The sequence below is a fragment of the Haliotis rubra genome, unplaced genomic scaffold (genome assembly GCF_003918875.1).
Source record: "Haliotis rubra isolate DU_JTF1 unplaced genomic scaffold, ASM391887v1 Scf963, whole genome shotgun sequence".
Taxonomy (NCBI): Eukaryota; Metazoa; Mollusca; class Gastropoda; order Lepetellida; family Haliotidae; genus Haliotis; species Haliotis rubra.
The window spans coordinates 235647-260379 of NW_025767705.1; the positions used below are offsets into that span (position 1 = coordinate 235647).

Sequence of the window (24733 nt, forward strand, 5' to 3'; positions counted from 1 at the left end):
AGTTATTCACGACAGCAATGATTCATTTCATGACGCCCATTTACAGAATGATCCCCGCATACTTTATCTAGATACTTGAATTATACTTGTCCACTGTCCTCGGAATGTTAAGACCTAGCTTGGGTATTTCGAAAATTGATCCTGAGGGAAAGCATCAAACAATATTTTGGTCGGTGATTAGATAATCGATTGGCTATATTATTTATCAACTATATTATTTATCATACAATTTAATGGTTGATGTGCTGGATAACCGAGGATGTAATTACAAATCCAGAAGCAAAATGTGGAATGGGCGGACATCTCTTGGAGTTCTATTGTCGCCGTATTGTTTTAATATTCATAGTGCGGAAAACGTAGAATAAACCTTCACTATTTCAAGCATGTTACAGTATTAGAGGATACAATGTGTGAAGCCTATTTCTGGTGTCCCCCGTCGTGATATTGCTGCGATATTGCTAAACGAAATGTAAAACCATACTCATTTACGTACTCATTCATTCTCTTACGATTAAGGGGCGATGGGGTAGCCTAGTGGTTAAAGCGTTCGCTCGTCACGCCGAAGACCCGGATTCGATTCCCCACATGGGTACAATGTGTGAATCCTGATGTCCCCCGCCGTGATAATGCTGGAATATTGCTAACAGCGGCGTAAGACCATACTCACTCACTCACTCTTACGATAAAAGCTTGATTACTAACCTATAGAACCGTACGTAAAATCATCAGCAGGTGCCCCGATCACCTGGCAACCAGGACGCGGAAGTTGAGATGGGAAGTAACTCTTGTACTACATCCGGAATACTAACATTCCTCTATTTTCATAACATGGGGAATTTCGTTGGATGTTTTTTTGCGTCTTAAAGTTCTGTTGGGAAAACACGTTCGATCACGTCGATTATGGACCCCTCAACGAACATTATTAGGAGCAACTTCCAGCTGACATGATGCGAGTGCATCTATATTAACACTGCATCTGCAAGAACCATACTCATCGTATGCATTAGAACCAAAATCAACTCTTTTAATGAACGCCGTTCGGATGTGTTTTTTAAACAAAACTATCAGCTGATGTAGTTTAAAAGGAAATCTTCAGAGTTTTCTGTGGCCAATGAGTAACAGGCCTTTCCGTAGTGATGACTTCGTACAGTGTCACTTGCAAACTCGGAGAGGGGAGTTTTGCTAAAGTGTTTCAGCTGAGTTCACTGGACCGAGATGAGGGCCAAGATGTAAGTAAACATTTGGAGCCACTATATGTTTGTCAGTATATTATTTTGGAGGATCCATAAGCAAAGGATTAGGGATAACCTGCCCAAAACACAGGGTTTAACGCTAAAACTGCCATCAAGGTATATACTGTCACTGAGGGGTCTTAGTAATAAAAAGGATTCATTGACTGTATATTCCTTTGATGGCAGTTTTAACTTTTTAGCACTACAAGTCCTGTGCCCCAAAACAACTAACCCTATTATCGAGTGAATTGTTACTAATTATTTTTTTCTTGATACGTCTATGTCGTAAATACTACTATCAACTGGGTGGCAAGTGGATTCTATTATTGCACCAAAAATTTAATTGCAGTTGGCTCTTAACACATATACTAGGCCCATGGAGATTATGGGTAAGAGATATTGTTCGGAACAACCTGTTCTTGTCATGATGAATTGGTTGGTTAGGCTTGGTTGATGCACCTCAGTATCTCCCTTGATGCATTGATTGATGCTGGTGATGTTAATCATTGGATTGTCTGGTCCAGATTTACATATTTTTACAGATATAGCTGGAATATTTTCTGCGAGTGGCATAACAAAAGAAATGAAAAAACTATATGTATGTTAATTTTCTTATTTTCCACATTTAATTTGTGGGGCCTTGAAGCACTACCTATTTCAAATTTAAGCCAAGACAATAATAAAAGATTCCCTTGGGAAGTTTTTATCCACTTCCTTCTAACCAAATTTGCTTTGGATCTTCATCAGATTTGTGATTTCCATGCTGGAATATTGCTGAGTGAGGCATAAAACTAAATTCGCTCATCAGATTTGTTTTTTTTGTTGTTTAACATTGCATTCAGCAATATTCGAGTAAAATGATGGTGGTCTGTAAATAACTGAGTCTTGAACTTACCTATGTGAACAACCCATGGTTAGAGTAAGGTTAGAATTGGTCTTCACCAACCCATGCTTGTTGTAAGAGGTGACTAATGGGATCGGGTGCTAAGTCTCCGGACTTAGTACATGCATGTCATCGCATCCTAATTCTGTAGATTAATGTTTATGATGCCAATCACTGGATTGTCTGGTTTAGACTTGATCATGTATAGATCACGGTCTGACATCTGTTACATTGGTGAGTATGACATTCAACAAAGAGAAAGACTTCTCTGTGCAATTACTTATGATTGATGATTGATTATGTATTAACGCTACACTCAGCAATATTCCAGCTATATGGCGGCTGTCTGTAAATAATCAAGTCTGGACCATATAATCCATGCTATTGGGATACGATGACATGTGTCAACCAATTCAGCGAGCCTGACCACCCAATCCCCTCTTTCAGCAAGCATGGGTTACTGGAGACCAATTATAATCCGGATCTTCACAGGTCCACTGATTATTTCCGATGATTGATAGTGAAATCCAAACTGACTCGTAAAGCTAGTCTGTACCATCCATGGTTTTACAGTATGCCCTGAAAGTGATCGACAAAGATCGCTTCTCCAATGATGAACGAGACAAGTGTATGCAGGAAGCCAAGCTGATGAGGAAGCTGAGACACGAGAATGTCGTCGCCTGTTTTGATGCCTTTGAGTACGAGAACCACTTGATCCTGGTCACAGAGTACTGCCCTCGGGGCGACATGTACTGTTACCTTGGTGACTGCAGGGATGCCAAACCTCAACAACCAGTGTCAGAGAACAGGATTTCTATGTGGGTGTTGCAGATTGCCAAGGCTTTACAGGTGAGTTATCGTATGTGAGTGAGTGAGTTTAGTTTAGCATTGCTTTTAGCAATATTCCACCAGTATCACGGTGGAGGACACAGAAATGGACTTCACACCTTTTAACCCCTGTGGGGAATCGAACCTGGATCTTCGATGCGAATTGAATTCTGAAATGTGATCAATATCACAAGGGACTTAAGCACCTGACAAGAATATCAATTGCTAATAATATCAAAACCAATTGTATTAAAACAATCAGATATTACGGTGCCCTTTTTGTTTTGAGATGTATTATTGTTGCTAATGATTGTTTACTTATCTCTATATAGTAGAGGACATGCATGGTTCTTGGTGGGAATTGGCAATATAAATCTATCCAAAGGCTCCTCCAAATAATGATGTTAAAATGTTAAACATACTAGTGCTGTTGGTAATGAATAGCTGCACATTCCTATATATAAGGCATTAGTGTATGATTCTTAGTAAGAAGTGACAACAGGCACGTTGATACTTTGTGGTATGCACAGGTTTTCACTGTATGCAGGTAGAGATTTTTAAGAAGCACAATGATGTTGGTCAGCACATAGTGGTAGTGGTTATTGCTGGTGCCTTGGAGCACCTTGACTAACCCTAGCTGGGCTAAAGGTGAGACTTTCTCTCACAACAAGATAACAGTTTTTTAAATTTCCATTTGGAACTGCCTGTTTATGTTCTGTTTCAAGATATACAGCTCTGAGTGCTGTTTTCTCATGCAGACCACCATGAAGATCTGGGGTTAGAATTGGTTCTCATCAGCCCATGCTACACTCTTGTGTAGTGGTCACAAGATTTCTGAGTATCGCGCTGGGATTCGAACCACAGACTTTCTGATCTCAAGTCAGAGGCCTTGTCCACATGACCAAAGAGGAAGCATTGTGATGTGGTAAGGATGTCATCTATGGGATGACTCCATGCCCTGCTACATACTCCCCCCGTCAACAGAAGGCACGTCCAGGGCCGCATAGTACTCAAGTACTTATTGAGTAATTATTTTGTTGACAGGGTAAGCATGTCACCGGTGGGATGACTCCATGCCCTGCTACATACTCCCCCCGTCAACAGAAGGCACGTCCAGGGCCGCATAATACTCAAGTACTTATTGAGTAATTATTTTGTTGACAGGGTAAGCATGTCACCGGTGGGATGACTCCATGCCCTGCTACATACTCCCCCCGTCAACAGAAGGCACGTCCAGGGCTGCATAATACTCAAGTACTTATTGAGTAATTATTTTGTTGACAGGGTAAGCATGTCACCGGTGGGATGGCTCCATGCCCTGCTACATACTCCCCCCGTCAACGATGGCACGTCCAGGGCTGCATAATACTCAAGTACTTATTGAGTAATTATTTTGTTGACAGGGTAAGCATGTCACCGGTGGGATGACTCCATTGCCCTGCTTCTTTCACTGCTTTGCTTGATGCAAGTCACTATATCCGAGTGTCCGTCACTAAATTATCTGGTCCACACCTGATGATTTACAGAACACCTCAGTAGAGCTGGAATACTGGAATGGGGCATTAAACAAACAAAAACACTAAAATTCCGTCATCTTATGAAGAATGTTTTTTGTTTTAGTATCTGCATGAGAGGAAGATTCTTCACCGAGACCTGAAGACAAAGAACATCTTTCTGATGGAAGATTTGACTGTGAAAATAGGAGACCTTGGAATAGCAAAGTGAGGAAGTAAAATGGACACAAATTTACAAAAATGAGATTAAAACATATGAGAGGGATTCCAATAACTTGAACAACGACAGGTTCCTAAGTCACCAAAAGATTTGTTCTGTTTACATGATTGTGTAACAAATATCTTTTTGATATGTTTTTTTTTGATGAACAAGTGGATTGATTGAACAAGAAGTCAAAGGACGGTTTCTTCTGTTCATCTATGCACTATTTTAGCCAATGTCCCATATCCTTTTAGAAGTTGGTAGAGTATTTTGTTTTATCTGAGGGCCGTATCCTTTTTGAAGTTGGCAGGGTAGTTTATTTCATCAGGGGTCGTTGTGGTGTAGCTTAAATTTTCTTCTTAATATAGATGGTTAATCCTGAAAATTAGAGTTTGATGTTTTCTAAAGTGAGGATCAGATAGACACACTGTTCCAGCATTCATGCTATTGATCACTGGTTTGACTGACCCAGATGTCATTATAATTAAAGTGTTTTTGACTCAAAATATATCAGAAAACAACATTCATTCATTTGTTGTTACTTATACACAAATAAATAATTGGAATATTCTTGAAAAATTGGTAAATCCTTAGATCCATATACCCACTTATTGTTTAAAGTAATATACGTTAAAACTGATAAAGAAGTGTATTAAAAGTAATGTAACCTAGTTGATCTATCTGCAGGATTTCTGCAGGTTTCTATTGATACAGTGGTATTTGTGCTTGAAAAGTCCACTGAGTCAAGTCCTTGGTATCAAGAAGACACAGTATTGAACAAATGTTGTGTATTTTTGGTGAAATCGTTAGAATTCCTCAACTGTCCATGCTGTTTTTGATTTTTGAATCAGGATTAACAAGTGCCATTGTACTTAGTCCGCGTTGATGTCACATGTTTGCTCTTCAACAGTTTTGATAATCAAACAGGACATAAATTTTTGTCGTTTTTAGCTTCATTTGAATTGAATCTTGAAATGTGACTGGAGACTTCAGCACCTGACTTATCAACTGTGTTTAAACAATCAGATATTCTTTCAAGCTTATATACTTGCAGCATGTGGTGCCCTTTTCATTTGAAGAAGGGGGTGGTGAGGTAACCTAGTGGTTAAAGCGTTGGCTCGTTACGCTGAAGACCCGGGTTCGATTCCCCACATGGGTACAGTGTGTGAAGCCCATTTCTGGTGTCCCCCGCCGTGATGTTGCTGGAATATTGCTAAAAGCGGCATAAAGCCATACTCACTCATTCACTCATTTGACGAAGCATGCTATGTTGATAATGATTGTTTGCGTAACCCTATATGTAAGGACCATCTGTCTTGGTAGGACATACCCTTGAAGATCCGTGTTAGAAGACACAATATTGAACGACAGTCTAAGTGAACTTAGGCTCAGTATGATTCATTACACTACTATACTGAGTCTAACAAACCCTAGTAGAAGGTCGCGTCAGCTAACCTTTTGAATTAACCAATCAGAACACAGCTTTCCAAATCACGAAAGTTAACATTGGCACTTACCGTTTGAACTTTTACCACAAAAACGTTCGAACTTGAACAATTCCGAATGTTATTTTCCGCACGATTGCTTCTGAGTGATACACATGGAGGACGCCATTATTCACAACTGTGAGTAAACAGTCGCTGAAAATATTTCGGTCAATATTCCAGGAAGTCATCTTGCTGAAATATAAGTTAATAGTAACCATGTCATCAGAAACCCCTAAGCATATATACTTCAGGTCAAAGGTCTGTATATTTTGTTTCAACTATTTTTATTCAGTTCAGGAGTATAATGTCAGATATCTAAATGTCAAATACATTTTCACGTGTTATACCAAAAGATATATTGAGACTGGAACTATTGAAGCATACCCACCAGTGGTCTCCATTTTTGCTCAAATTGTTTTCTTCATTGTTTTTTTGCAGTATATCTTTCTGTTTTCATTATCTCTTTGAGAGATTTCTTGAATTTCCAAAATACAGGAATGTTATTTTCATGCTCATATTACATATGTATTTCTTGGCTAGGAAAATGATATGAATTATAAGATAATCTGAGTATTAGGAACTAAAAACGATTGTGGTGTTAGTTAGGACAAAGCTTGGTATTTCGTCTTTCCAAAAAGCTTCAAAGTGAGACCAGATTTTTTTTGTATGCTGACAGCAATAATACACGCTTTATATTTTTCTTTCTTCTGTATATAACAAACAAACCATCATCATCAACAATTTTCATATATAGCAACTTATGTTTGGTGTAAATTTTCTTGTGAATAAATTTGTATTGAAATTGATCAGTTTAACATCATTAGTACATTTTCTAAATTTAGTGAATGTAGATTTCCAGTTCATATCTTCTGGAAATTGGGTTTTCCGTTTTGTACAGACGAGAGGTAGATTGTCTTTCTTTATCAAAGTATCGTAAAAGTACCTACAAGACTTAATCTACCTACAACCTTTAGAATATTTTAACATATTTCTTTAGGGTTCTGGAATATTGATATTTTCTTCAATGAAATCTCCATTTGATATAAATTTTCTCCATAGGAGAGGAATATTTAATAACATTTTGTTGTAGTGTAGTACTGTGCCATTCTAGTCATATTTGTGTTTTAATTGCACGAAAGACATTATACCTTTGGAATCACTTACATATGTAATGGTACAAAGTCCTTTTGAAAACCATGACTTAATAATGAAATTTGGATGAGTAAATTGGTGGTTAAGCCATATTGGTTCCGCTAAAATATCATCTACCTTGTTTCCCCTCACATTTATACAATCTATAACAAATATCTGCACTTTATGCAGATTTTGTTTGTTGAGAAATCAGTGTCAGCGACCAGGAAAGAGAATATCCATTTTGTAAGTCCTGTTAACCCTAAATAGTACTGTAGCTGTTGTCTGATTGGTTAAATCTGTTCGTCTGTCTAGTGATATATTGACGGTCATAGGTCGCTCAAAGGTTAGCTGACGTGACCTTCTACTAGGGTTTGTTAGACTCAGTATAGCAACGTAGCAAATAATACAGAGCCTAACTTTACTTAGACCGTATTGAACGAATGTTTATTTGCAGACAGCTGGACTTTACACTGGCCCAGGCTGATACCTTCCTGGGAACACCTCTATACATGAGTCCCGAGATATTCCAGTTCCAGCCCTACAGTTATAAGGTGAGGTCTGTCCAGGTCTGATGCGGTAGTAGAAGACAATGTCTGATCCATGAGGTATCTCAGAGCTGCGACTTGTAATCAATCAGTTGTAATCATAAACCTCTCCACAAAACTCATGTGGGCAATCACTGGAGTAGGCTCAAGAAAGGATTTGAGATGAGTTCTAGTCATCTGCGGGAAGCTTGAGCACTATGTTGTGTCATTTAAAGGCACTATATCACACCACATTTCTCTAAAAATAAATAATGCATTTCTCTCAATAATACTATCAGCCCTCAGGGAGGCTACCATATAATTTATTACAAAAATATTTTGATACAATATTAAATTAAAAAGTGGGAATAAATTAATGCAGTATTGCATTAATTGACTACCGCCCAACATTATTTCAAGAGATCCCCATAGAGTTATTTCCTTGGAGTGCTCTTTACTAATATCCTACACACAATTTGTGATTGAAACCAGTTCGCAAACATTGACAACACCGCAGCGCTTACAGTTTTCAATGTTTACATTCCATATATGGCAAGTGTTCTCTGTTTGGAAGCCGTTCATCTCAAGTTTCAATTATCGATTTCAGGCAAGTTGTATGATAATAAGTCTAAATTGAGTGCATATGCCCCAATATATATAATATAGGTCAAAATATTGTCAAAACTATGTGACATTGTGCCTTTCATGTATCACAGTGAGTTGCATAGAATCATCACACGCGATACCCCCTGCATCATGAGTTGAATCCTGTATTCTGTAACAGAAGGCTAAACAAAAGAAACACATCCTTCTTTCAAATGTTGTCTTGCATGTGTGTTTTATCTCTGTGGCCAACACTGATATGAAAACAAAGGCAGAAATATTCATAATTTATGGCTAGTGGGGTGATGATTTTAATGGGTGTGTGTGTATCACTAATTTTGTACACATGCACTAGGGAGGTTGTCATTGATTTTGTACATGACATTGGGGATGGGGTGGGGTGTCACATAAAGTTTGGGGGCTCATACATATTGAACATGCTTCCATAAAAAGCATCATCACCCCTAGCCATAAATATGAATGGTCCCTTTAGCTTCTCAGAACCGAACAAGTGCTTGTTAGTTTTATGAAAGTGGTATGAGTCAACCTTGTCACTTCAGGTTTCCCCAAAATACATGGAGATACTTGGATGTAAGCAATGATAGAAAGTAAGGTTATATTGAAACCACCATAAATCCCTTTATTTAAAACAGATATTAAAGTACAACACTGATGAATAAACAAAATCAAGATTCTGTGCAAGAAGTGCAAGAAAGTTGTTGTGTTTGTAGGCTGACATCTGGAGCATGGGCTGCTGCGTGTACGAGATGATGACGTTACGCTTCGCCTTCGAGTCACCATCACAGCAGAAGATGGTGCAGAGGATCATCAAGGGCAAGGTCAGATATCTCGTGTATTTCTGCCATCTTCCATCCAATGGTCTGTTTTCCATTTCCTGTTTCCAATGAAACAAAATCATTTCTATTGGTGAGCTTTGCAATTGGCATAAATGATGATTTATTGTTTATTATTATTATATTATATGCCACATTTCTATAGGACCCTATTGAACTACTTCAAGATCACTCTCAGGTGCTTCAAAAGTTGTTTTTCCCTCGATCAATAGATGTCAATCCCAAACGGCATATTGTATTATCAATCTAAACTCCCTGGGGATCATACAACTCTTGCAGCCACTAGCTAGGTGCACCGAGTTGATGTGGATTTCCCATCCTTACGAGGTACTCGTTCACAGCTTGGTGGACTGGGACACAAAGTCACAGTACTTTGTCCACATTACTGCACGTTGCTGTACCCACAACTACGTGTTTGCACCTATTCATGTGGCCACCATATGGTCATCTACCAACGGATTCGTGGGTTCTTTTAAGTGCACAGGGTTGTGTACTGTACACTAGGGGTTGTGACAACACTGAAAGGATCTGCGCACAAAGTTGAATCCAAGGTTTTTACACCTGGTCACAGGTGGGCTCGATCCCGACACCTCAAGCTCGCTGGATCACTTGTCTGGCATCTTAGACAGTTAGCCCACCACTCCTCATAATTTACCCATCATTTACTTTTTATATAACTTTTTTCATGATGAAACAAAGCCTCCTTTATAAGCTACCTGTCCCATAGAAACAATACTTTTGTGTAATATAAACAGTGGATGCAGTGGCAAATAGAGACTTGAAAGGCTCTCGGAGAAAGACCATGCTTCATGTCAGTGTAGTTTTTACAATTAGTGGTGCTAGAATATATCTACAGAGGTTGGTAAATGTAACAATGGTTCTGGTGTATTGGGAGAGCGGAAGGTCGCGGGTTCGATCCCCACCACGCCATACCAAAAGACGCTAAAATATGGTACTTGTTGGTCCCCTGCCTGGGCCGGCATTAATGGGAACAACAAGGACTGGTCGGCTCAGAGTCAGTATAATGTGTCTGAGTGGGGTATTCTTGCTTCACTGCGGCATGGTATCTCAGTGAGCTAGCACTATAAAACTAGCTTAAGTCTGGGCTAGTACAAGCAGCCGCGACATACACATACACACGCATGCACGCCATATGAGTGAAATATTCTCGGCACGACGTAAAACCCAATTTCACCTCACCTCACCTCTGGTGTATTGGACACTTGTCATCCATCTTGCGCAGGCGCCGACTGTTCCAGCTATGTACAGCAAGAACCTAGGGAGGCTGGCTAACGACATGTTGAACAAGGACCCACAGCTCAGGCCTCATGCTGTGGACATCGTCAAACAACTACAGGTGGGACTTAATACACTGCTTCCCGTAAGACTGCCAATTTATTGTAAATTATGATAAATAAAACCATTTCTGATGTCTTTTCAGTTTTATAAAGCATCTAAATTTTGGAAATGTTTTCAAATAATTCCCTAAAGTTTTGATTATTGTGTCAAACACAACATGCTTTAATGTTTTTCCACATTTACTTTCAGAAATTATAGATAGAGAGAAAAAGAGAGAAATAATACATTGTTGCCACACAGTTGATGAGACTGCACCATTTGCTATAGAGTTTAGGGTAGCTTACTCTGATGAAATCTTTTTCTATTTTGAAATCTTATTTTATGTAAGAATGTAATCAATGATCTGTCTCCAGTCAAACCAAGAGAGACCCAGCTCAGGGGATATGAAGATCTCGCCACGGAGCAGACGCCGTCTGTCAACATCTCGAAGTGACAGCCGAGTAGACATGCCCGATCTTACGCCATCACTACGCTCAGACCGACACGCCATTGTCGACTCCCTCATGACGTTCTTCAGGCAGAACACGGCAACAGGCTTAGGGAACGGATTTGAGATCGGCGTTCTGTCGTCCACAAAATCTGCACTGTCAAGGACTGTTAAAACAATATGGACGCGTAATCCTAGTCAGGAGGAGACAACTCAGTTTGTGAGAAAATTCGGGACAGGGTTGCAAAATGGGGATAATCCTCATAGTGATGATATGGTGGACAATATTGGATACGGAGAGACGTCTGGTGTTCATGACACTGTGAAGAAGAGCCCAAGAAAACGTGATAAGACGTCATCGCAGAGATCCATGCTCAGAGACTATTACCAAGCTGTTGAAATGTACGATGATAATTATTATGACATCCAGCCTGACCCTGATGACGTCATTCAGTGGGCGAGACAGAATCTGGCATCTTGTAACGTATCAGCTGAACCTCCTTCCAAAGATTCCATTGATGAGGTATATAGCAGCACTCATTTTCTAGTACATAAAAACTTATGAATTATTAGGTCTGCCCCAAATGATCGATAATCAGAAATATTGTTGTCGAAAAGTTATTGGACTCTTCATAACGAGGGGGTGTGATGATGATTTTTAAGGAGAACCATGTACAATGTGAGTGACCCTCCTGCGTGTCATGTACAAGATCAGTGACACTTCCCCCCCCTTCCTCCCTCCACCCCCGTATATGTAGCAAAAATTGATTAAAACACCCACATGTGTACAAAATTGATGTCCCCCACTACCTCCCCAGAACAAAATGTGCCCACCCCTCCCCAAAAAAAAAAAAAAAAAATCATCACGCCTCTAGCTATAAATTATAAAAGGTCATTAAAAGGTGATCGATATGAAAATTGTGTCATTGACAATATCCTATATAATGTATTGTGTTGAGAAAGAGCGTTATTTTATTCACACATTACACAGAATTAGGCCTTTATTCCTCGGCTGCTTGTGACTTATGTTCAGGATGTTGTTTTTGATAGTAATCCATGCATTAAAATGGCATCACCACTTATCAGTGATCTTAAATATGTTGATTTCTTTCAGACATTTTGGGCAGTTTTGCTCAAAGTTACTTTTCTGATAATAGTCAATCGATATATAGTTAATGATTATCTCTATGATCTATATGTGGGTATACAACTTGCTACAGCAATGGTCAAGTGAGGAAACTATATGCTGCCATATTTTACTTGACATATTCTGCCTGTGGGGACTGAAACCTAGGTTAGTTTGTGTGGAGAGAGAACAATTTGTTTCCAGTGTGTTTTCGTTAACCCTGAAAAGCTGAAAGGACCCAGAACCATAACAAGTTGTGGGTCCGGATCAGAATGTGTAGGCCCTATATTTTAGCTACAATTTAATTCCCAGCAAAAAACCAAAAATGTGAGTTAAAAAAAGGCCCTATCTTAGTTATCTAAACTGCTTCCTCGAAAATGATAGTCGTTTTACTAACAGACAAGATTTGCTGAATGAGATAAAATTTAGAAATTACTGAATGATATTTTCTGAAAAATAATACACTTAGTTATTGGGGATGAAAACGCTGTCGGCGATAAGGACCTGCAGAAAACAAAAGCTGTGGGTCCGAGTGGTTTTTAGTCAGCTTCGGGCCTAAGGACCAGCGTTAATTTTGAATGCTGTTTGTTTCACACATTGTGCCTATATTAGGAATAGAACTTGGATCTTCGAGTGTGGAAAGACAGCAGCTTGACTAATAGGTGAATAATCTGCTGCGTAGGGGCAGTGGGGTAGCCTAGTGGTTAAAGAGTTTGCTTGGCAAGATCTGGGTTTGATTCCCGATATGGTTACAAGTCGCAAGGCCCATTTCTGGTGTCTCCAACTGGGATATTGCTGGAATATTGTGGCCTAAATCTAACTGGCTTGGCTTCTGATATTCAATTATTCTTGACATGTAAATCCAATCGGAACGTTTGGATCAACTTTCGCCACCTGAAAGCTTAACAGTCAGTGAGCACAGAGTGATTATATTTGTTCTGTGTGAGTTTCTTTTGTTAGGCCTGAAATTTTTTAAATAACTTTCTGGAGAAACATAGCTAAACTGTTGAAGAAAAATCTGAAAATTTGCTTTTTGTTGTTAAAAAAAAATGATCAATTTATTTAAGATTATATTTATTCCCAGTTTATGAAAAGACCTAATCTCATCATATTCTGCAAACTAGTAGAAATTGATGTCAGGTTTGTAATACAGGAACTAAAGATCTTAGTAACATACTTGCAACATTCATATGAATATGGTATTCTGAATCTTGTTCTTTCATTTAGCCCAAGTCAAGACAACCACCAGATGCAAAACTAAAAACAAGGAAGAAGAAAAATTTCTTGAAAGGTACGTCTACTTCATTTACTGAAAGATGGCATGTGAGTTGTATGTTGGCATGTCAGTTGTATGTTGGCATGTCAGTTGTATGTTGGCATGTGAGTTGTATGTTACACTCATGTCAGTTGTATGTTGCCAAGAACTCAGTTGTATGTTGGCATGTCAGTTGTATGTTGGCATATCAGGTGATATTGGATGAGTTGTATGTTGGCATGTCAGTTGTATGTTGGCATGTCAGTTGTATGTTGTATTGGCATGTGAGTTGTATGTTGGTATGTCAGTTGTATGTTGGCATGTCAGTTGTATGTTGGCATGTCAGTTGTATGTTGGCATGTCAGTTGTATGTTGGCATGTCAGTTGTATGTTGGCATGTGTCAGTTGTATGTTCAGCTGTATGATGGCATGTCAGTTGTATGTTGTCTGTGTCAGTTGTATGTTGGCATGTCAGTTGTATGTTGGCATGTGAGTTGTATGTTGGCATGTGAGTTGTATGTTGGCATGTCAGTTGTATGTTGCTGTGTCAGTTGTATGTTGGCATGTCAGTTGTATGTTGGCATGTCAGTTGTATGTTGCTGTGTCAGTTGTATGTTGGCATGTCAGTTGTATGTTGGCATGTGAGTTGTATGTTGGCATGTCAGTTGTATGTTGGCATGTCAGTTGTATGTTGGCATGTGAGTTGTATGTTGGTATGTCAGTTGTATGTTGGCATGTGAGTTGTATGTTGGCATGTGAGTTGTATGTTGGCATGTCAGTTGTATGTTGGCATGTCAGTTGTATGTTGGCATGTCAGTTGTATGTTGGCATGTGAGTTGTATGTTGGCATGTGAGTTGTATGTTGGCATGTGAGTTGTATGTTGGTATGTCAGTTGTATGTTGGCATGTCATATGTATGTTGGCATGTCAGTTGTATGTTGGCATGTCAGTTGTATGATGGAGAAAAACCAGGGGTGATACAGATCACAGACAATTGCTGTTTTGTTCAAACAATCTAGTAAGGCTGTGTATGAAAGTCCCTAAAAATATTTATCAAGGCCGATAACTTTTAAGACCTACAAGTGCCACTAAAAACCCACCAGTCCAATTGACATTGTTAAAAAGTAGTTTTCAAATAAACAAAATAGAGAAAATGTATGTTTGATGAGCTTTATTTAAATGCACAGCTTCCACAAGCTGGCAACTTGAACTCAAAAATACTCATCTAGGGTCACTGAGGGTGAAGTCTAGAGATATTATTTGTCAAATACTCACCTGTCTGTCGGTCAGGAAAATATGATTTTGTCACTCCTCACTCCCTCTTAATGTCGACCCATCTTGGGTGTTCACGTGGATGCTTATTTCGAACACTGAGTATGGTAAAGTGCGGAGAAACCTGGAAATAAAATCAAGATGGTTCTTGGATTTGAACCCACAATAACAGATTTGTGGCACAGTTAAGAGAAGTAATGAATTATTCCACCTTAGATGACTGATTGAACACCTTTTGAGTCTGGACTGACTGACTGAGTTTAGTTTTACGCAGCTTTTAGCAATATTCCAGCAATATCACAGCAGGGGATACCAGAAATGGGCTTAACACAGGTATTTCAAGTTTCTTTTGTGTCCGGAATAAGAGTATCCTTGTGACTAGAGGCTATACTCCTTGGAACCTGAAGAAGATTTAGGCTAGAATATGCCTCCAGCAACCCATGCTTGTCGTTAAAGGCGACTAACGGGGTCAGGTGGTCAGGCTTGCTGACTTGGTTGACACATGTCATCGGTTCCCACTTACACAGATCGGTGGTCATGATGTTGATCACTGGATTGTCTAATGCAGACTTGATGATTTACAGACCACAGGAATAGCTTGAATATTGCAGAGTGGGGCGTAAACAACAAAGAGTGTATCCACTTATCACAGATTCAGGCAGGGAAGGATGTTGCAGACTGCATCAGTGTGGGGCAACCAAACCAGGATCTTTCGTGTGTGACGACCAGCTACAGGAAGCATCCATGGAAGTCCTGATTAGAATATTTCTCCTGAAAACAATGCATGCCGTACAAGGTAACAAAACAGACTGGATGGCCGGGCTCATTTAGCTTCAATATTGCTGAGTGCAGTGTTAAACAACAAACAAACAAACGAAACTATAATCCTGGAACATGTCACAAATGTCTCCTGTTGTTTCAGCTGCCTCTGAGAAGAAGAAAACGTCAACAACAGAGAAGGACCAGTCTGCCCAGAGTCAGGTAAATCCTTTCACTCCACTCATAAAATCTTTGAATGGCGTTTGACAGATAAACATAGGGGGGGGAACATTTATGGATGTCAGAGTCTATATTATGAGGAATACAGCATTTTGGAGAATATTCTTACTTCTCCCTGATTCATTCACCTGATGAATATTCTCAGAAATATTGTGTTATGATGTAGAAGTTGGTATCCTTAAATGTCAGTCTAAGTAAACCTAGGCTCAGTATTATTCGTTACACTGCTATACTGAGTCTTACAAACCCTAGAAGAAACCTTTGAGCAACCTGTGACCGTCCAATCAAAACGGCGAGATGGCTGAATGGATTTAACCAATCAGACAATGACTACTTGTTAGGGTTCAGCGGGACTTACAAAACGTTTTTTGGATTTTCCCTGGTCGCTGACTCCAGAGACCACACAATAGACCATCTATTATATGGTCTCTGCTGACACTGATCTATCAACTAATGAAAATCTGTATAAAACACAGATATTTCACCTGCAGTATATACGCTTTAGGGCTTTCTTTATGACATGATTACTATTAGCTTATATTTCCACAAGATGACATCCTTGAATATTGACAAAAACACTATGTTCAGCGACTGTTTACTCATTGTGTCCTCCGCGGTGTATCACCTCGAAAGATCGCATCGTGGAAAATAGCATTCGAATCGCTTTGATTTTTAGGTAAAGGTTCAAACAGTATGTGCGAATGTTAACGTTAGCGAATTGGTAAGCTGTGTTCTGATTGGTCAGTCCAAAAGGTTAGCTGATGCGAGCTTCTACTAGGGTTGGTTAGACTCAGTATAGTAGTGTAATGAAACATACTGAGCCTATAGCTAAGTTTACTTAGACTGCTTAAATATTCTGCTACCTTCCTACTCCATTCATATGTGTAAGTCCAATTTTCACAGTTGATCGTACAAAGAAGGTGGTATAGAAAATGCACTGTACTCCGTCATTTTTCATCCACTGTACACTGTTATTCTTCATCCACTGTACACTGTTATTCTTCGTCCACTGTACACTGTTATTCTTCATCCACTGTACACTGTTATTTTCGTCCACTGTACACTGTTATTCTTCATCCACTGTACACTGTTATTCTTCGTCCACTGTACACTGTTATTCTTCATCCACTGTACACCGTTATTCTTCGTCCACTGTACACTGTTATTCTTCATCCACCGTACACTGTTACTCTTCGGCCCACCGTACACTGTTATTCTTCATCCACCTGTACACTGTTATTCTTCGCCCACCGTGTACACTCGTTATTCTTCATCCACTGTACACTGTTCTTCATCCACTGTACACTGTTATTCTTCATCCACTGTACACTGTTGTTCTTCATCCACTGTACACTGTTGTTCATCCACTGTACACTGTTGTTCATCCACTGTACACTGTTATTCTTCGTCCACTGTACACTGTTATTCTTCATCCACTGTACACTGTTCTTCATCCACTGTACACTGTTATTCTTCATCCACTGTACACTGTTGTTCTTCATCCACCGTACACTGTTGTTCTTCATCCACTGTACACTGTTGTTCTTCATCCACTGTACACTGTTATTCTTCATCCACTGTACACTGTACACTGTTATTCTTCATCCACTGTACACTGTTATTCTTCATCCACTGTACACTGTTGTTCTTCATCCACTGTACACTGTTGTTCTTCATCCACTGTACACTGTTATTCTTCGGCCCACTGTACACCGTTATTCTTCATCCACTGTACACTGTTATTCTTCATCCACTGTACACTGTTCTTCATCCACTGTACACACCGTTATTCTTCATCCACTGTACACTGTTGTTCTTCATCCACCGTACACCGTTATTCTTCATCCACTGTACACCGTTGTTCTTCATCCACCGTACACCGTTATTCTTCATCCACCGTACACTGTTGTTCTTCATCCACCGTACACCGTACACCGTTATTCTTCATCCACTGTACACTGTTATTCTTCATCCACCGTACACTGTTGTTCTTCATCCACTGTACACTGTTGTTCTTCATCCACTGTACACTGTTATTCTTCATCCACTGTACACTGTTATTCTTCATCCACTGTACACTGTTATTCTTCATCCACTGTACACTGTTATTCTTCATCCACTGTACACTGTACACTGTTATTCTTCATCCACTGTACACTGTTATTCTTCATCCACTGTACACTGTTGTTCTTCATCCACTGTACACTGTTGTTCTTCATCCACTGTACACTGTTATTCTTCGTCCACTGTACACTGTTATTCTTCATCCACTGTACACTGTTATTCTTCATCCACTGTACACTGTTATTCTTCATCCACTGTACACTGTTATTCTTCATCCACTGTACACTGTTATTCTTCATCCACTGTACACTGTTATTCTTCATCCACTGTACACTGTTATTCTTCATCCACTGTACACTGTTATTCTTCATCCACTGTACACTGTTATTTTTCATCCACTGTACACTGTATACTGTTATTCTTCATCCACTGTACACTGTTATTCTTCATCCACTGTACACTGTTATTCTTCATCCACTGTACACTGTTATTCTTCATCCACTGTACACTGTTATTCTTCATCCACTGTACACTGTTCTTCATCCACTGTACACTGTTATTCTTCATCCACTGTACACTGTTATTCTTCATCCACTGTACACTGTTATTCTTCTTCATCCACTGTACACTGTTATTCTTCATCCACTGTACACTGTTATTCTTCATCCACTGTACACCGTTCTTCATCCACTGTACACTGTTATTCTTCGGCCCACCTGTACACCTGTTATTCTTCATCCACTGTACACTGTTGTTCTTCATCCACTGTACACTGTTATTCTTCATCCACTGTACACTGTTATTCTTCATCCACTGTACACTGTTATTCTTCATCCACTGTACACTGTTATTCTTCATCCACTGTACACTGTTCTTCATCCACTGTACACTGTTACTCTTCGTCCACTGTACACTGTTATTCTTCATCCACTGTACACTGTTGTTCTTCATCCACTCTACACTGTTGTTCTTCATCCACTCTACACTGTAATTTATTCCCCGTCATGAAGTGGAAGGGGGATAAAGGTTTGAGCTCCGTCCATCAGTCTGGGACAGATTTTCTCAAAAACCCAATTTGATATGTGTTTTTCAGGACATAAATGCCTTGATGGAGTTTGAAAACAGAAACCATGTTATGAGTCTTTAAAGAGTTATGGCCCTTGTCATGCATTTCTTGACTTGGTACATGTTATCCCCAATGGGAACAGATTTTCTCAGTAACTGTTATAGATGGGGAAACCAAATGTGGTATGTGTTTTCAGCACATGAAAGCTATGGTGGAGTTAAAATCAGAAACCGTGTTACAATTTTTAATGGAGTCATGGTCCTTGTCCATTCTCTTCCCACAGAGGTTACTCCTGTCATATCTTCCTACTTAACTTCTGTTCTAATACGGCCATATTTCCCGGTTCTCGTAAAATCCCCTAGCGGCAAAAGATCGCAACACGAATTATCTCCCTTCTTTCTATCCAGTCAGAACACGTGTTACATCGACTTAGATTCAACGTGACAAACACAAGCAAATGTTGGGCCACAAATAACCCCCATCTGCCGGGGACTTGTGTTGATGTTACACACAAGACGTTTAATGGCTAACTTGTCCGTTGTCAACAGGGGCGATGGAGACGCCACTGATCCGCCATAACATGACTGAGTTCTGTCTAGAAGAAACGTTTGCGCATCGCGCAGGGGAATAGGTTTAGTTTTCTCGAAGCATACGGAAATTTCTGAGGCCTTGCGAATGAGTCACTTTTGAAACAACGTCGCTGATTGCACAACTAAATCTGAGTACCTCCAATCACGAGTCTTGAACGCTCACACCATGAAAGGGCCGTATTAGAACAGAGGTTACGTAGGAAGATATGACAGGAGTAACCTCTGTGGGAAGAGAATGGGCCCTTGTCATGCATTTCTTAGGATATATAATAGCTTCGTGCGTGGTGTCCTCAATGATGACATGCTTCCACACAGCGACACTGGCACTAATCTTCACAATCTATATCCTTGAAATGGTTTAATTGTGGTGATGGATGCTTCTCTATATGCTTTATCTTACACATTCATAACACCTCATCCCACAGTCGGGCGGTGGGGTAGCCTAGTGGTTAAAGCGTTGACTCGTCACGCCGAAGACCCGGGTTCGATTCCCCACATGGGCACATTGTGTTAAGCCCATTTCTGGTGTCCCCCGCCGTGATATTGCTGGAATATTGCTAAAAGCGGTGTAAAACTAAACTCACTCACTCATCCCACAGTCTGTCGCGGGGATAATGATGACCATGTCTTCTTATTCTTCATCCACTGCACACTACATTCTACATCCTCAGTGAACGCATTCTTCATCAACTGTCCACTATCTTCTGGACATTGTTCTTGTAGAAGCCATCAGTGAAGACAATGCCCGCTGACAGTTCGAAGACTGTCACTCTCTTTACTCGGAGTCAGAAAGTGGTCTTCAGGAAGGAAGAATTCCTAGCAGGGGATGCTGACCCCATGGAGAGAGAGCTGTCTAAGAGTCTGGGTGGGGACACAGATATGGTGAATATCGGGAGGTGAGTTACCCCATGTAGAGAGAACTGTCACAGGGTGTGGGTATGGACACGGAAATCTTGAGTATCGGGAGGTGAATACCCTATGAAGAGAGATCTGTCTTAAAGTGTGGGTGGGGACTTAGATATGGTTTAATATTGGGATGTGAGCGACTCTAAGGTATTCTGACACCATAGAGTGAGCGAGTTTAGTTTTATGAGGCACTTAGCAATTTTCCAGCTATATGGCAGTGAGCTGTAAATAATTGAGTCTGAACCAGACAATCCAGTGATCAACAGCATGAGCATCAATCTATGCAGTTGGGAACCGATGACATGTGTCAACCAAGTCAGCGAGCCTGACCACCTGATTCCGTTAGGTGCCTCATACGATAAGCATGGGTTACTTAAGATCAATTCTAACCTGGAATTTTATGGGTGACACCACAGAGGGAGAGGGTCGTACAATAGTGAGTCAGGGACATGATTATGGGGAATACTGTGATGGAGAGGGAGAGCTATGGTTAAGATACGGAGGTGAATGACTAGAGATTTAGTTCAGTCTAGTGAGTGTGTCCGATGGGAGAGACCACTGAAGGAGGGCACTGTGATGGTGTGTGCTTATGCACTTAGCACCTGGTGTTAATGACATACGGTTATTCATTGATGAGCCCTGTCAACGCTGTTACCCGCTGATAGTACAGGGCACACGAGCACACCAAAATTGTTTTGGCTTAGAGCAACTGAGTGTCAGACAGCATGTTAGTGACAGAACACATGAACTGTCGACCATACAATCCAAGGGAGGTAATTCATGTAACATCTGATGCCTTATCATACTTAGTTGTTTGTTATGTAACGGTAATGTTTCTGTAATATTTACCTATATGATGGCGGCTTGTAAATAGTCAAGCCTAGACCGGACAATCAAATTATTGACAAAACGGGCATTCATACAATTGTAATTTATTAACATGCATTACAATATAAGTTGTTCACTCAGGTCTCGAGGGTACATCAACCCATGGGCCCCGAGGGACCAGTGTACAACGTATTTATCTTACCGAACACCTTAATGTTAATTTTGAATTGTTTGAAGCACGGGTACAAATATTTTTGTATCCATCGCTAGATTTTGCTGTCAAGAAAAACAGATTTAGAGTTATCTCCCTTCCATCAGAGACCATATAATATATCTATTATATGGTCTCTGCTTCCATTGATTTGCATTCGGAAAACATCGGTACTTTCCGTACATCATACATGATTCAATGTTATTTGAGATAAAGAATAACTACCATGAAGTACCAAATGAGCTGCCATTGACAGCGGGGTACATTGAAATGTTACTCTCTTGTAAGTGGGGTACACTGAAAATAATAGAAGAACGCTCAGCCAATCAGAAAGCGACATTTATGTGTGAGGTAAGATAATAGGTATTGCATATCATGATTGATATCTGGATGAATCCAATGAATTGATCATCAAAATTCTTCAGATATTTTCCTTTGTCATTTTCTCAAAGTTATGTCCAGAAGTGAATCTGGACCAGACAATCGGGTGAATGATATCATAGGCATTGACAGATGCAGGTGGGATTCGATGACATGTGTTGCCTCTTGCGTTGTGTTGAGCTGAGATGAGTTTTACGTGACTCAGAAATATTCCAGCTAAATATGGCGGTCGCCTCGTACGACAGTCATGGGTTGCTGGAGACCAATTCTAGCCTGGATCTTCACGGGTTCAGATGCCACTTGGATTTCAGGGCAGAATAGGTTGCCAGTTCCTGATGTTTGTTGTTACAGCTGACAAAAGAGGATCGGATGGCCAAAATGTGTGACCTGCCTGATTTTGTGTCATTGCAACCTTGAGGGTTGTCATGTTACGAGATAAAAACTGGATTATCGGTCATAGAGTCGATTAGTTATCCTTGACATATATACAACTGCTCTCACATTCATGACACTTTGAGACCTGGATCTCCTTGTCCATGTTGGTAATTATTTCAGCTCTGTATTGTGTGTATTAATGTTGTCAGATTGTGCAAGTCAGACCTTGGTGACGACATGTTCAAACGAGCACAGCAGCTGGTGGAAATAGTGAAGGATGAACGTCTGCTCCAGGTAAGATTGAGTGGTTGCCATAGTTACTCATCACGTCGCGTTTTAATACATGTATTGGAATATTGCTCCCCAAACTTCATGTTGTTGGGTTTTTTTAACATTTCTATCATTAGATCTCTAAATTCCACCTGTGCACATTTGATGAATTCCATAATGATATCCAAAGATTTCCTGACTTCTTAGATTAAGCTGACTAACCACCTCCAAAAACCTTTGTATTAATCATTTATAACAACAGATCATTTCTCATGACATCCTTTATGGATTACTGTTTTAATGATCTAAACTACGCCGGGAGGTTTGGTAGCCTAGTGGTTAAAATGTTTACTCGTGACGGCAAATACCCAGGTTCGATTCCCTACATGGGTACAATATGTGAAGCCCATTTCTGTGTCCCCCACCATGATATTGCTGGAATATTGCTAAAAGTGGCATAAAAACTTCACTCACTCACTCTCTCTCCTCACTAAACCACTGTCTGCTCTCCACAGGTACAACTACAGGATCTGCTTGGCTGGAGAAACTACAAGAAATTTGGAGCCTTTCTGATTAGTGAAGGTCGGACGTCATAGACAATATACACTGATACAAGTTCATGTTTTGACATTGTTGCTATGGATATGACCTTTGCAAAGTGATTATGAAAAGTAATGTACATTGAAGGGTGATTTTCAGTGTTGAACAAACAGAAGCTCAGTTCCTTACTATTCCCATGGCCAGATTTGTCCAATAAAATCATGAACTGGATGAAAGGATTATCATCATCCAATCATGTTGCCATGGAGATCTGTCTTAGTTGATATACAAAACTCTGCTTTAATTCAAGGAAACCTATTCCTACTGGCATTATGGAGAGAAGATTTGTCCCAGAAAATTCAATTGGAAGAAAGGATTATCATCATTCAATCATGTTGCCATGGAGATGTGTGTCAGTTGTGAGATACAAAATGCAACTTAATTTTTTAGAAACCTATTCCTGCAGACATTATGGAGAGAAGATTTGTCCAATAAAATCATGAATTGGACGAAAGGATTATCATCATCAAGATCATGTTGCCATGGAGATGTGTGTCACATGTGAGATAATTGTATTTCTAATAAGCGCCGGGTCTCTAATAACCAAGGGTAAAGCAGGTCAATTCATAACAATTATGGGAGTAAAGCAGTTCAATTCATCACAATCATGGATGTAAAACATTCTAGAATATGACAGTGAGTAGTCTCAGATATATGCAAACTTGACATGTTATCATCAACTGTGTTCCACAAACTTGCACAATGCTATGATATCATGAACTTGATGATGTCACAATACTATGACATCGGTGCACTGCAAGTCTAATCGCAGTATTGTGTTCAGAGTTATACATTTTCATTGAAAACTAATGAAGGGTGATTTTTGATGATAAATAGAATCTCACCCTCGTGTCCTCGATATCGAATATATCAACACTTGTTGATAAAAGTAAAAATATCCTCGGCAAGCAGCTTTATCAACTCATGGTGATACATTTGATATCAAAAGACACTTGGGTTAGATTCTCTATTTCTCTCTCTTGGCAGGGACAGAGGGGTAGCCTAATGGTTAAAGCGTCCGCTCATCATGACGAGGACACAGGTTCGATTCCCCACATGGGTACCGGTACAATGTATGAAGCCCATTTCTGCTCTATCCACAATGTGATTTGCTGGAATATTGCTAAAAGAGGCTTAAAACCATACTCACTCACTCATTGACTCTTAGCTTTTCATGGATGCAATGTAAGTGGATAGAATATAAATAACTGATCTACCTCACAATCAAAATGATGAACTGATTAGCGTTCCAGAAGTTGGTGAGTAAATAAGATAACATACAACTCTATGGACAACAAGTTCGGTTTTTTTATGCCAGTTTTGTGTAGATTATTACACTGTTTGTGTTGTCAAGGTGGAATTAATAAATGAGAAAATGATTTCCATAAAGTTGAACTTTTTAAAAAATGTTTAATGAAATGTCATGATTGATATTTGCAAGTCAGTTGTTGACAAGTTACTCCGCAGATAATCTCTTATAACATATATTGAATAATTTTGAATTATTAAGTGCACAAACAGCTAACTTGACCTGCAAATATGTTTTCAACCATTGTTAGTTGTTAATTTTTATGAAAATTATTGTAGAATAGAATGAGTCTGGAATCATATTTTTAATAAAAGCAGAATTGACTGGAATTCAACTTCTTTCAGTCTTTCAATGTGACTTTTGATGCAGAGGCTGGTCACTTTAAGTGATGAACAGATGAGAAGGACTTGGATATACAACTAAGAATTACATGT

The 24733-nt window shown here is 39.6% G+C and overlaps 1 protein-coding gene across 1 annotated transcript; it reads left to right on the forward strand.

The window, feature by feature from the left end:
* Nucleotides 1-811: 811 nt before the first annotated feature.
* Nucleotides 812-23128, forward strand: LOC124265145 (serine/threonine-protein kinase 26-like). Its single transcript, XM_046699935.1, has 12 exons — nt 812-1229; nt 2689-2964; nt 4564-4664; nt 7735-7831; nt 9139-9246; nt 10505-10618; nt 10974-11570; nt 13401-13464; nt 15623-15681; nt 20143-20315; nt 22330-22414; nt 22906-23128. The coding sequence occupies exons 1-12, from the start codon at nt 1137-1139 to the stop codon at nt 22984-22986; spliced, it is 1848 nt and encodes a 615-aa protein (XP_046555891.1). The 5' UTR covers nt 812-1136; the 3' UTR covers nt 22987-23128.
* The last annotated feature ends 1605 nt before the right edge of the window (nt 23129-24733 follow it).